Genomic DNA, 14,247 nt, shown 5'->3' on the forward strand with positions numbered 1-14,247 from the left:
AGAGTTTTCACATTTTGCATGTTGACAGCACTTTTTACTCCTCCTGCTTTACTTGCTTATCTTTCATTCCTAGATGTCCCACTCTTAGCACGTCTTAATGTTTCACGAGTGTTTCCTGTATTCTAGCTTGAGTTTGTGTTGATATTAAAGTCACACCATGAGTCCTGAGGCGCTGTGCTCTGATTACAGCTTCAGAGCTGCGACTGTTGAGTTGTGACATCATAACCTTAAGCGTATTATTTAAAGGCACATTTTCCTCAATAAATGTCTCTATTTCTTCCAATGAATGAACATTTATATTTAACAGACAAGATAAACTGTATTACAAATTAAGAGAGCTGAGAAATCTTTCTTTCGACATCATTAAAGTCCACCATTGCTGTCATTCACAAAAAAGAACTCTACTTTTCCCCCCCACAATTCCCCTGGGTAACCTGAGGCTAGAGGCAAGCGCCCCACTGAGCAGAAGACAAAACACTCAAATAGAAAAACAGACTAATCTCTCTTCCTCCTACTAGAACCCCCCCCCCCATCTCTTACATCCACACTCTGACTATTAACTCTTTCAGCAGGACTGCTGTTGGATACTGGAAAAGATGCTCCCAGTCTTTTATAACACAGAGCTCTAACAGCACTTTGAGTTGTGGAAAAAGTTGTTAATTAGCACAAATGGAGTTGGAACTTGTTCTATATGTATAGACGGTAAGCTCATATGGAAACATGCACACAGGATGTTTTATGTAACCATAAAGCTCTCAGCTAAAATAACCACCACTTATTCCTGTAGCAAACGGCATTATTATTGGAACTTTTTGATAATGCTGCTTCATCAAAATGAAGGTAAATCAAGTAATGCTGCAGCCCTCACAATAATGTTGAAAGTAAGCATTCCTTTGATGACATGATAATGGCTGGAGTGGAGCTCAGTAATAATGCGAATCATCCTCAGAGGTGGAGCTGGAGATGTTTTCCCAGTGAGCATCACTGCTGGTGTCGAGGTGATTGATTGAACAACCTCTCCTACTTTGTGTTGTATCACTGAAGACGAATAGAAGCCGGCCCCCGAAGCTCTGAGCAAAGGCTCTCATTCTGAAGAATAGAAAAAAAGGCACCAGGCAAGACCCTAGCATGGGGTCTCTTCTCTCTCCTCTCCCCCTCCATACTTGTACGTTGTCCCAGGGCTAATGGGGAAGCACCGGGCTCCTCTCTCGCTCCCTATCACCTACTCACCTTCATAATAAAAGAGAGCCCCCTATGGAAAGGAGCTAGCATGAGCTGGTGAAGATCACGCTGTTAATAGGATGATGCCTTTTTGCCTTTTGTCATGAGATTATGAACGGGGATAGCCTCTCCTCGCCTCTCCTCTCCGCTCTTCCACTCTTCTTTACTCTTCCCACACACAGCTACAGGCATCCTGGAGGGCCCTGTCGAGTTGGAGTGGAGACAGGCGTAACCGGGGCTTTGTTCCTCTGCTTGTATGGTAAAAGGCTCGCTAATGAAATACCTTTTAGGGGGTATCGGCAGGTGAGCTCCCCAATCAGGCATTTCAGCAAAAACACACACAGGCGCACTTACACTCACATATTCTCCCTCTCCTCTCATCTGCCCCCTCTTGCTATATTAATTACCTGAAGTGCTCTGGCCTTGCAAAAAGCTCTTGATACTGCCGCTCTTCTCCTTTTTTTTTTTTTTTCTTCTTCATCCAGCACGACAGACACAAGCTAGCCTAAAGTGTGGGGGTGCCACAGAAAAGAGAGGATGATAATAGTGGTAATGAACACGGGTGACAATAATGAGAATGGTAATTGAGAAATGGTTGTATGGCAGCCCCCCCTCCCCTTCCCTGATTTTCCTTTTCCAGCCCAGAGCGAAGTGGGGACAGGTTGAGAATCATTTTATTTAGAGCTTAGTTAAATGGTTCTGAGAGAGCGGGGACTTTGTGACGCCGAGGCGAGAGCAAGCTGACAAGCATAGTGCGGCATTACAGCCGCCTAATGGGTTAGAGAAGGTTTAAAGTCCCATTTGCTGTCTTAGATTTGTTTTGTTCTCTCTTTTAATTTCTTAGTGACTGTGAGCGTCATGGTCAAACCAGCCACAAGTGCCGTACTTTTGGATTGACTTTAACCATCTCAGCACTTCACTGCTGTTCTTTTCTTTTCCAGTCGGATCTCTTCGCTCTCTGTTTCTGGTTGTGAGAAATCACTCCCTGGAGGACCCCACATGCATCAAAGATTTGCTTTATGAGCATGTCTTGTTTTTGTTTTCCCCCTGCATGTATTCAGCTTCCATCTTGTGTTTCTTTTTTTTTAACTACCCGTTGCTTGTGTTGTGTGCGTGTGTTGACTTTCCTCCCGGCCTCCTCTTGCAGGCTGTGATAGAGACAGGGCGGTCTGGGCTTTAACAGACAGAGGCTGCCTCCACCAGCCCATAGTCTGCCACTCTCTGATAATGTTTATTGATTTGTGGCAAAAACACAATTTGATGGAGTGGGGTGAGGGAGGGAGGGAGGGAGCAGGAGGAGGGGAGTATTGTATTTGTGTGATTGTCACAGCTTGGCTGGTTCTGCTAGACAAACAGAAAAAGAAATACTCCAGTAACGTTATCGACTTAGGGTTAATCTGTGTAAATTTGAGTCCCCTCTTACTAATAGTTGGCTGATCAGCCAACTCTTAAAGATTCAGTCATAGACGCATGTGGTTTAGACAATTAGAATAATAACATAGACAGAGATATAAGGGGAGAAGACTTTAATTATGGGTGCGTGCAGATAAAAACAGAAAGCTGAACAAATGACTTCTCTTTGGACATTACTTTCTTCATCCCTCTGCACAAGCTGAAACAGAATAGTGTGTGTGTGTTTGTGCAAAGTGAGGACTCCTAATATGAACATTTAATCTCCAGAGTGAGTCTATTATGTGAACTCTGTTTGCCCGAGCCCCCGCCTCTTCTTCACCTCTAAGGTGGAGAAATAACACAGCAGATGAGAGGTGTCTGGAGGTTGGTCTACTGTTAGCTCTGAGGTCAAATGTGTTTGCCCAAGTGTGGGTGTGTGTGTGTGTTTCTGTGTACATAGCAGAGCTGTTAGAAGAGAGCGAGGAGGTGTGTGTGTGTTTAAGAGAGATGAGGTTGAGAGGAGGAAACATGTTAGCAGGACAAACGGAGCGTCTGTGTTTAACATGGTCTCTGAACACAAATGTTCAAACAGTGACATGATAGATGCTGCATATGTACACTCTGTCGCTCATTAAAAAAGGCTTTGGCAGCTCCACTTGCTGCCTCTCATAGTTGATCTCCTCTTACTGCCGAGCTCATGAACAGGGATGAAATGACAAAACGGCACAGCACCTATTTTGAAGATATCAAAGCACCAATCACAATCATTTGTCTCTGACATTTTGCCCAAGATGAGAACTTTTCAGGACTTCTGTTTGTGTCTGTCTCTACCGATGGAAAAAAGTTAACAAGAGAAGATGCATTGTTGCCTGATTACAATATTATAAAGCAAAGAGAAACGCTCTCAATGAATCTTTCTGCAAATACTCAATCTGAACATGTGTGAGAGTTTGATTGGTTTGATGTCCATGGGCAGCAAAGATAGCATGGCTAACATGCTATCATCACTATTTTTTTATTTTGTGAAATATTAAAAACCTGCGGGTCTGCACATATACTTTTCAAGGTCTTTGTACATCCTAAAAGTCAATCTCATCTCGTAATACTACATACTAAAAGTGAAAATCTCCTTTGAAAATGTTGTATGGACTCCAGGTATAAACATAGCAAGAGCTTTGCATTTTACAATGAAGACAAGTGTGGATTTAAGATGAACTGCCACTGTTAATGCGCTTTATAATTAGTTACAAATGGTAACAATGCAGCCCCACTTATGATTACAGAACAGACCTAATTGATCCCTCTGAACACATAACCCTGTCACACCCCGCTCCTGCTTCTCCTGCACCCTTTTTTTGTAAGTTGTAAAGCAAGCAGTGGTTGACAAATGACACCGGTGGAAAGGGCAGTCATTGTGCCTCAGTGTGAGGGGAGGTCTTTTCTTTTTTTCTTTTTTTTTTCCCCCTCTCTCTTTCATTTTTTTCTTATTTTACTTTTCTCCTTTTTCTACCTCGGGGGAGGGAGTGTAAGAGGTGAGTGTGAATCGGTTAATGTGTTCCATTCAGGAGACATTATACACAGGTTCAAGAAAGCAGGAATCTGCTCTATACGCTGGGACCATTGTGCCATTGAGGGAGGCTAAAAAGGCCTCGTACAAGCCTCCCCTGGAGAAAAAAAAAATAGCCCTCAGCACCACTCCAGTGCAAAGCAGAAAAGAATAGCACAGAGCAGGAGGACTCACATGTACAATATAGAGAAGATTGGGGGGGTTGTTTCCTACACAGGTCACAAGTGTTTTAATGTTGCTGGTTCGGTGATTGCTGCACTCAGAGTATATTTGTCCCATAAACAGTTTTTATTTTGCTTTAAAAAAAAAAAGGTAAGCTGGGTAAGCTTTTTCAAGTGAGAGAGAGAGAGAGAAGGTAGCAAGCTTTCAAATCTAAACATCAGAGATCCATTTGAATGCAGAGAGTTAAAATCTCCTCCAGGATTAAATGATCACTAAATAAATGCAGGATTGATGCTAAATTTGGGAGCACCTCAACCTTTCTTGCTCACATGCTGCACTCTCTCTCTCTCTCTGTGTCTCCTTCCTCTCCTCCCGTTAATTAAATCAAGTCTTCAGCAGGCTACTTAAGCCCCCCCCCCCCCCCGCCACAGACGCCTCTGATTAGGCCGGCCCCTGTCATGCATATTCAAGTCTCTGCAGTGACAGCCTTTTAACGAGCTCTTACCAAATCACAGGAAACAATGTTCATCCTGTTCTTTTTGTTCCTTCTTTTTTTATTTTTTCATTTCCTTCAATGCGTCTCCGGCTTTCATCCTCCCCGATCCCCCCGCTGATATCAGGCGAGCTTGACTCTCCGATGGGGAGAACGATTTGTAGAGGCTCGAGCGACTCGTCCCAAAATAAACCGTAATTCAGAAAGTGACTTGGACACAGAAGAGGAGTTTAGTTCTATCTCCTCCTCCCTCCTCCCAGCCTTTTTTACATGTCCGATTGACAAATTGGATTAGCAGCTATTGGATTAAATGGCAAAATGGCGGGATAGGAAATGAGATGAGCGTGCTGTGATCACAGCTTTTTAATGTTTTTCTCTTTTTGTCTCGTTCATTTTCCCCTTGTAGTCCAAGCTTCCTCCTTCAAGGCACAGAGAAGTTTCTTTGGAGAAGACGAATGTAGGATATCCCGCTTTAAAAGCAAAGATATTTCATAATATTCCAACAGATATTTTTAAATGGCCAGACGGTCAAATGGTCGAAAGGTTGATTCATATCTAAGGTCTTCACTAAGTGTTGACCTTTGAATATTAGCCCTGGAGCAATTAGTTAATTTTAAATTGAGCAAAATAGAGAATAGACAAACATTGTAATTAGCTCATCTTATAAGGTGAGCTATTCATCAGATAGAATAAATGTTCTGCTTTTCTTTAACGCTAATGTGAAATAGACGTCCGTTGCAAGCAATTCAAAGATAGTTACATAGTTTAAAAATGAACTTAACAAAGAAATGACAGTTCATCATGAAATCTTAATTAATGAGTCTTGCTGCAGCAGCTCTTTAGCCACTGAGTGATGTTTGCACATTTTGAGAACAAATAAACCTCGACCGGTTCAAATCTTAAACCTGTAGCATTAGCCTCTAATTGTGTGAGCACCTGTCTTTACCTGCGTTACAGGTGTGAGGCCCCCCCCCTCCCCCCTTTGCTAGTTTCTTTGTGTTATATGATAAACTGTCAAATCGTACCAAAGCACCCGCCTGTTGTTGTTTCTGTTCATTTTTTTATGAGACACTTTGAGTATTTTGCAAATCAAAACAATCCACTTTAAAAACAATCACTAACAGCACACTTTGCGTTGACTTGAACCTAGCATAGTAATATAACATATTTAATTAAAACCCTGCAAAGCCACCAGCAGCAGCAGTTTGACCACCTCAGGGTGGGTTTCATTATTCCTATCTAGACTGAATAGAACAGTGGCCCAGATTGCTATCTTAATCTTATTTGGCTGTCGAGTTTCTTTCACCCGCCTTTCCTGCTTTCTGTTTCTTTGCTTCTTTTTTTTTCTCCTCCTCCTTCTCTCTGTCTCTCAATCAGATGCATACAAACACACACTGACCCTTGTCAACCAACCTTTTTATATACCTGAAGAAAAGTCGACCACCGTGCTCAGCAGTTTGTGTCATTGTATCCCGTTGGTGCTTCTGCTTGTGAGACGGAGAAAGTGAAACAAGAGACGGGGGAGACAGGCAATCAGATAGAGGGGTAGAGGGGTTGTCAGGATGTGTGTATCAGTTGTATCTTCGTTGTGTGTGTGTCTGAGTTGATTGTATCTTGTGTGTTCTTCACTATCATGGCCTGATGGATAGCTGGGGTTACATCAGACATGATATTTATGATGATAAAGTTTACTGTAGGTAGGGAAACCCTGTGTATCTGCATCAGACATATTTCACTAATCCTTTGATGTCCTGATCAAACGTTGTCCCCGTGCCAAACTTGCCGTCTCGGTCTCAGTTGATTTTGGCCTGCGTTTGCTCTGCCCTGCTCAGTGCTGAGCACTGAGAAACGGCGTGTAAGGCAAGCAACAAGACCCACAATGCAACCTGCCAAACCACCAGATGCTTTGATCCAAGATGGCCCCCAGAGAGCCAGCATGGATTCACGGCTTCTCGGAGCCAAGACTTGATTCACAGACACAGTGTCAACGGCGCCTGCCAGGGATATTTACACCATTTGTCTTCATACGACATAATGTTCACTAGTGTTTTCCTTCTGTTGTTGTCACTCTCAGCATATGTCATTCTGTGGGCATGCTCATTATAGTAGACCAAGTGTAAAGATTCAAAAACAAATACTATTATATATTATATTAATACATAATATAACCTTAACATTTGCTTCCTGATAATACAGGTCAGTGTCTGTACAAAAAAATATATATTTTTTTTTCATCTTTCCGGTTGTCCAGCATCAAATGTGTGATTTCAATTTTTTGATAGTTTTAAGCTGCCAAGAATTCAAGTTACACAGTGAACGTGAACTGGTGTTATTGGCAAATAAAACAAACAAACTTCTGTCTCTTTAAGAGTTAGCTAGGATCAGAAGTCTAATGTATACTCTGGCGAGGTTGAATGAAAGGAGAAAGAGGCTGATGATCAGCTGTGGAGCATCCTCCCTCCACCCCTCTATTCCCTCCTCTTTTTGTCCCCCCTTTCGCTTTGAAATCACTCACCTGCTTACTCTCATCACCTCCCTCCCTTCCTCACCCATGACTTCTATATTCCAGATGTTTCCCCTCCATCTCTTCTTTTTTTCCTCCTTTTCTACACTTTTATGCCTCCTTCATCCTACTTCCTTTACCTTTCCTTTGACCTGCCTTTCTCTCGCCCCTCTCCTCCATTCCTTCCGCTCCTTCCCTCCGCCTCCCCTTCCTCTTTTCATAAAATGCGGCTGGTGGTTGGCTGGAAGCTGCTGGCTGGGTAGCGGTGGGGGATATAGCTTTATAATCCCTCCTCGTCTTCCAGCCCGCCTCGCCACAATGTCACAGGAGCTTAATATTTGCCATTATTATTTGCTTGTTTTATTTGACTTCGAGGCAGCACAATGACCTGTCAGCGCCGGCTTTATCCCTCCTCCGAGTGTCGTCCGTTTCAAAGTTGACTACAGTAATCCACGAGCCCCCGATTCCGCTAAATCCTGAAGCTTTCTTTCATTCGCTCGTACTTTTTTTCTCTCTCTCTCTCCCTTGCCCCCCCCCCCCCCCTCCCCGCTCCACCCTCCTAAATGAAATTACATACATCTGCTGGCTCAGAGTATCACAAATGTCCACACACTCTCCGGTGTCCACGAACACATCCACGCGCCCGCCTTTTGTCATCAGTGATGCAGCAGCCCAATACTCCCCTCTCCTCTGCGACGACTATCTTTCTGTTTGTAAACAGAAGACACATTTCTCCTGTTTCTCTCCTGTCCTTCATCCTAAAGTGACGTTTGTGGTCTGGTTATAGTACCAAAAAAAATAAATCACCAAATCTTTGAGAATAATGAGATTAAAACACTACACGCCTGATTTTAATCACTGAAATGTGTTTGGGACATTGAGAAAAGAATTGAAAAAAGATGGAAGAAATAAAATAATGGAAGATAAAAATCCCGAACATGACACAAATTCAATGGCTGCACTTTACAACATGACAGTGCCTGAATCATTATTCAGAGGGCTCCCAATTAATACGTAGGATGACACGTCTTCTTAGTGTTAATTCTGTTATGATGCTCGTCGTAGCTTCCCAGCTATTAAACCTCCATCTTGAAAGGGAGAATAAAACAGCGAGGGATAAGAACATAAGCCCTAAGATGATCTTTCATCTGGCGTCCTCTGTTTTTATCCGTTTCTTCTCCTCACAGACGTACTGAGTGTCAGATTAGCGCTGCTGCCGCTGTTTAAATGGCCTTGAGTGCCACAAAGCTCACATCCCAATATCTCAACATTCAACAAAGCTGACTGAACTGACCACAGCAGAGTTCATTCACACAATTACAAAGATTCTAATAAAATATCTAACATACCCTAATTAAACATATTTAGCTACTACTACTGTTGGGCCTAAACCCATATTTACACACAAAACACTCTGACATTTATGTCATAGGTATTCACTGTGCTGTCATTTATCCAGATTTGTATAAACCTGGAAGCCTGTACCTTTTACACTCTCTCGTTTGTTGTAGGTGATGTAGATATGTGTAGATGTTGTCTAAATACCAAACCAGAGTATGGAATATAATGACTGTGTTATTAATTAGAACAATAAACGCATCTATGCATTGAGACAGATTTGAGAAGATGAAAAGTCCCTCCTTTCCCCTCATAACAAATGTTATCTTGAGACGCAAAAAGAGCAGATCTAAACCATCCTCTTTGTTTTATTCAATATTATTATAATATTATTTAAAAGAGCCAGCATTCCTCCTCCACAGCACTGAGCAACATTTAGCAAAGTTACAGAGGGGAGGAGAAACTCCCAAGTTGTTACGCGTACTAATACATGTCTCCAAAATGTTCACATTAAAAAGATTGATTACTATTATACTTCATCCTTAGAGCACAAATGAAAACACACTAGATTTAAATAAGAAAATCAGGTCGATTATCACTTATAGCAGGTAACATTTCTGTATAATCCTGAAGGAATGCATTTGATGCCTCTTGTTCGTGTGTGATGAAAACCGTTTTGATGGTGTTTTATGATTGCAATTGTACAATAACTTCTTCATAAGCAGTGTTAAAATCATTGATCGTAAAGGCAAAATCATTATGTCAAACTGAAAATAACCGGGGAGCTGGTGGCGCAGTGGTTAGTGCGCGCGTCCCATATATGGAGGCTGTAGTCCTCATTGCAGGCGGCCCAGGTTTGAATCCAGCCTGTGGCTCCTTTCCACGCATTACAATCCACTATCCTATCTCTCACATAAAGGCACAGAAACCCCCCCAAAAAAATCTTTAAAAAATTATTATCGTTATTTATAAATAATAAATAAAATGACCATCCTTGGCGTAGCATAGAAAGGTCTTTAATCTCACACTTGACTGAAGGAGGCTGTTTTGTGAATAACATTTGAAGGTTTACGTTGTCCTTATCAGTAGTTCACATCCTCTAGTTCTCTGTGAGTACGTTACAGATTACAGCCCCAGGTGTTGCCCACGCTCACATTAGCCGTGCATCCGAGCCTTGCTGGCTCTCTTGTGTTGACGAAGCATTGCTCAGAACCACAAACATGTTTTCATTTATTTCTTTTTCCCTGAAAGCCCGCTGAGTGATTGGTGGGATATATATTACCCTACAGTGAGAGGGGCTCTGCTCTGTGAAGGCGCATGGCGGTAATCGTCGAGTTAATCCCGCCCCGGTTGAAGCAGTATTGACATTGTAAAGACATGGTGTGAAGTATGTGAATGTTTACACAAGTGAACATTGAAGAGCACACGCATGATAATCCAGTGGACTCTGTAGAGCCAAAAGAGTTCATCGAGTACATGTGAGGACTTAAGACGAACAGCTGATCGTCTTTTTAGTAACTCTACCTGTTTTTCTCTGTCTGTCTTTTTTTATAGGCAACAACAAAGAGGAAGAGGAGGCCATGATGCAGGAGTGGTTCATGTTGGTCAACAAGAAGAACGCACTCATCAGGAGACAGAACCAGCTGTCTTTGCTGTACGTGTCCTACACTACTACTGTCTATTCATTTCAATAGTGACTGCATTGTGCCAGTCGTTTTTTCAGCACTAGCAATACATTCACAATGCCATTTTTTCCGGGTTATTTCCCTGCTAGCCTGAGCCACGTTGATAATTAGCATCTGTTAGTTTGCCTTTCATTTCTGTTCCATCAGGATGCATTAAAAAAACCTGGGAAGTGTAACACTTCTATTCAAGCGTCAGATCAAACTTGTGCCTTCCACTCCATTCAGCCCCTCTGTCTATCCACTCATTGATTTACATGTGGACGGGATATGAAATCAATAGAAATGTGCAGTTGTCACTCTATCACTAGTCTCTTTGTATGTGGTCAGCTGCGACAGGTGAAGACACGTGCACACACACACTCTGCCTTTTAGTCTTCATTTGTGCCTGTTGGGATTTTAAAGTCTGCAAGTGGAGGAGAGATTGAAGTATTCATAATCACATTATATCATGAGAGAGGGGAGCCTTTTAAAGTGGCCAATTGACAGAAGGGCTGATTATTAGCCCTTTCTGTTCTCTCTTTGTGGAGGAGCAGAGAAAAGGCGCCTGTGAAGGACAAATTCTATTAGGGACCGAATAAGCTCATTTTATAATATGGCTGAAAGAGGAAAGAATTCAATTTGTGCTGCACACACACACACGCACACACCACATATACCACATATACCTTGACATGCCACATGTCAGACCACACACAGGTAAGAGTCTTTTTTCATTAAAACACGCTGCATATATTTTTTCCTTTTTTAAATTTTTTAGTTATTTATTTCACCAGCTTCCTTCGACCCTTTTATTCCCTTTTCCTTCCTCAAACACCCACATTTTCACCCAGGGCTGTCTCAGCGCACTATGTGTATCAGTTATATGCAGTAGATTAATGCAAAGCCGGAGAAGGTTCAGGCGAGTAGCTGAATCAATGTTTATTGCAGGTTTCTTTAAGTGCTTAATGATTTAGTCATTAACATATTGATGAACTTTGTTGTGTGTGTGTTGTTTCCTCTCTTTCTCGCCCTCTTTCTAACTTGCCACAGGGAGAAAGAGCACGATCTGGAGAGACGCTTCGAACTGCTAAACAGAGAGCTGAGAGCCATGCTGGCCATCGAGGGTAAGGCGCGCGCACACACACACACACACACACACACACACACAAACACACACACTCAATAGGCTGCCTCGTCCATTATGGTGTTTGATGACATCATTCAGTAAAGATGTTATGTCTTAGTTTAACTGCACAAACTCACACTTGTAAATATCAAGAACTCATAACACTTTTAAAACCTTGTAACTTTTTACAATCAAGTTCAACTTAACCGGCATGGATTTATGAAATTATGAAGCGTGCTTCGTTTACAAGACAGGCGGACTTGAGGAATATAAAGGACGCGTTGTCGGGTCTGCGCCCATATATGGGAGAACAACACAGAGATCAAGACGGTGACGTTACTGACTTTGAGGCTAAAAAAACTCCTCACAGGAGCATTAAATCAACTCCAGCTCTGCTGACTTTGTCATTATTTCAGATGTGAGACACCAGTCATGACTGTCATTCATGGAGTCATAAACATTTCACTGTGAAGTTGGAGTTGACTCTCTCTTAAAGTGTCCTGTGTGTTATAGAATACACCAGTCAGGTCTCTTTTGTTGATATGAATGTTTATTCTCTTTATTTACTGTGAGGGGGTTTGAAAGTGCTTCATCTTTCTCCATGTGTTTTCTTTTCACGAGTCCTTCTCCAGCCTTTTGTTTTTCAAGCCTTTATAAAGAGCCTAAAGCTGGACGATTTGAATTCTGCGTCGGCTTCTTGATGAGGATTAAGATGCGAGCTTGCGAGGGATTTCGCTCCCTGATACTTGATCAATGCTATCTGTTTCTTAGCTAGACCCCTACTAGCCCATGCAAGATTTGAAATCAAACTGCAGCCGTGTAGAGAGAAGATTTGCGAGGTAAAAAAAAAAAAGTGTTTATATTATTGAAAGCTTGTTAACTATACCGCAGCCAGAAAAGCAGCCATTGTGTCGTATCAAAGTTGTCAGGGGGCCAGGGAAGTTTAATCCCCTTCGACTGCGTCCTCTTTGGCAAAATGAACCTTTTGCCAATCAATGCTAATTGATTTTGCCATTCGACATTGACCACCCCTACCCCCCGCTCGACACCCCTCTTTCTCCTCACAGCCTTCGGACACCCATTGAAATTTCACCGGGCACCTGATAAGCTACCTGGTCCATAATAAATCAATTGTAATTAGCAAGAAAGGAGGAGAACTGGGCAGAATGGGGGGAGCAGACAGCAGGAGCTGCAGACAGCGCCACGCTGTCCGTGTCCAGGTTGATTTTCTTCTGTCTTCGCTTGGCTATTTTTTATTTATATTTATCGAGCTGTTGCGCGTCAACAATATTTTTTCCGTGGTTCATGTGCCACAGTGTGTTTGCTGTTTTTTGTTTGTTTTCTTTTTATTGTGTTAATTATTACTTGTCTATTGTGCCCTTTGTGCTGCCGTGTGTGTGTGTGTGTTCTGCTACTTCTGCTAGCGGATGTTTCTTTATTCATGGGATGTGCGTCAGGTGTCTACCTGCTCGGTTATGTGTGTGCACATGTGGTGTGGAGGTGAGAGAGAGCGGAAGATAGTGTGCGAGGTGAGTCGGAGAGGTGGTGTGTGTTTTGTCGCCGTGCTCCTCTCTGCCTTCATGTGGACTTGTTGGATTTGCAGCTGACTAACTTATCAGCCGGCCTTATTTTTCCCCCTAAGGGAGGTACTTAACATTCACAGGCTCTACCTTTCTGCGGTCGCCACAGATAGTTCTGAGCTGCCTGGGAGAAGCTGTGACTGTGTGTGAGAAAGAGAGAGATGCATCTGTGTGTTAACATATTACAGGTGTGCTTGTGTGTCCACCTGTGTGCCTGTCTTTTTTTGTGTGTGTGTGTATTTCTGTGTGTGTTGGCACACATCTCCCAGGCTCTTATTTGGTGCTTGGGCAGGTCCATTGAGCGATGGTCGGGCGTGCAAGTAATTGCTGATTTGGTTGGCCAGTCGATGACAGAGAGAGAGTGATGCACTGTGAGTCCGAGCAGAGAGGGAAAAAAACACACATCTCTTAGATACACCTGCCATCGCTCCCTCTCTCACACACACAATGCTGAAAAAAAAGATATGAGCCTCCTACTTTTTCCTCTGTGTTGGTGTGTATAGTCAGGCAGTGCACACAAGCTATCTGTCCAGATCAATAAGAAGTGCCACCGCTAACTGGCAAACACTAACAACACCTACAGTTCCTAATTTTATCTGTCCGAATAAAAAAAAATCCATTATTGGCCGAGCGGCTGTGCAGTTAAACTGATTATTGTGTAAGTTAACCACCTGCTGCATCCTGCAACTATGCAAAAGTTCGAGTCCTGACACTTTGCTGCATGACGCACAGACACACGACAGGAGAAAGACGAAGGTGTAAAGAGGAGTCAGAAGGAGATGATGATAGTATCTCTGCTCTGTTTTATTTCTTTACTTCTGTACTGTGTTTATGAGCAACGGTAACAGGCAAATCTCCCCCTGCGATTTAATAAAGTATTTCTGATTCTGATCATGAAGAACATGAAGGAGCAGAGAGGAGGTTTCAGCAGATCTAAAAAATAAACACGAACAAACTTCAATATAAAATGAAACTAAGGTTTGACCTCAGTCAAAGACATGAAGTGACATGCATGGACCACAGACGCCTGAAAATCAGCAAGAAAGAAGTCACATTTCAAAATAGAGCTCAAAAATCAAAGGCGTCCACTTTGTGCTGATGTTTCCGTTCCTGTCTGTGTTACAGTCCACAGCCCAGGTTGTTGGTAATGATTGTGTAAACTGAAATCATATTATCTTCAGCTGCTGTTTCTCCTCCTCCG

The 14,247-nt window shown here is 42.6% G+C and overlaps 1 protein-coding gene across 4 annotated transcripts in view; it reads left to right on the forward strand.

Annotated features, from left to right (window-relative positions):
* Nucleotides 1–14,247, forward strand: part of ehbp1 (EH domain binding protein 1) — a 132,269-nt gene that overhangs the window by 111,548 nt on the left and 6,474 nt on the right. For all 4 annotated transcript variants that reach the window (XM_079362463.1, XM_079362464.1, XM_079362466.1 and 1 more), the window contains 2 exons: nt 10,231–10,330; nt 11,391–11,464. In XM_079362463.1, the coding sequence (XP_079218589.1) occupies nt 10,231–10,330; nt 11,391–11,464 (174 nt within the window). The remainder of the gene's footprint in view (nt 1–10,230; nt 10,331–11,390; nt 11,465–14,247) is intronic.

This window comes from Symphodus melops (assembly GCF_947650265.1).
Source record: "Symphodus melops genome assembly, chromosome: 15".
NCBI lineage: Eukaryota > Metazoa > Chordata > Actinopteri > Labriformes > Labridae > Symphodus > Symphodus melops.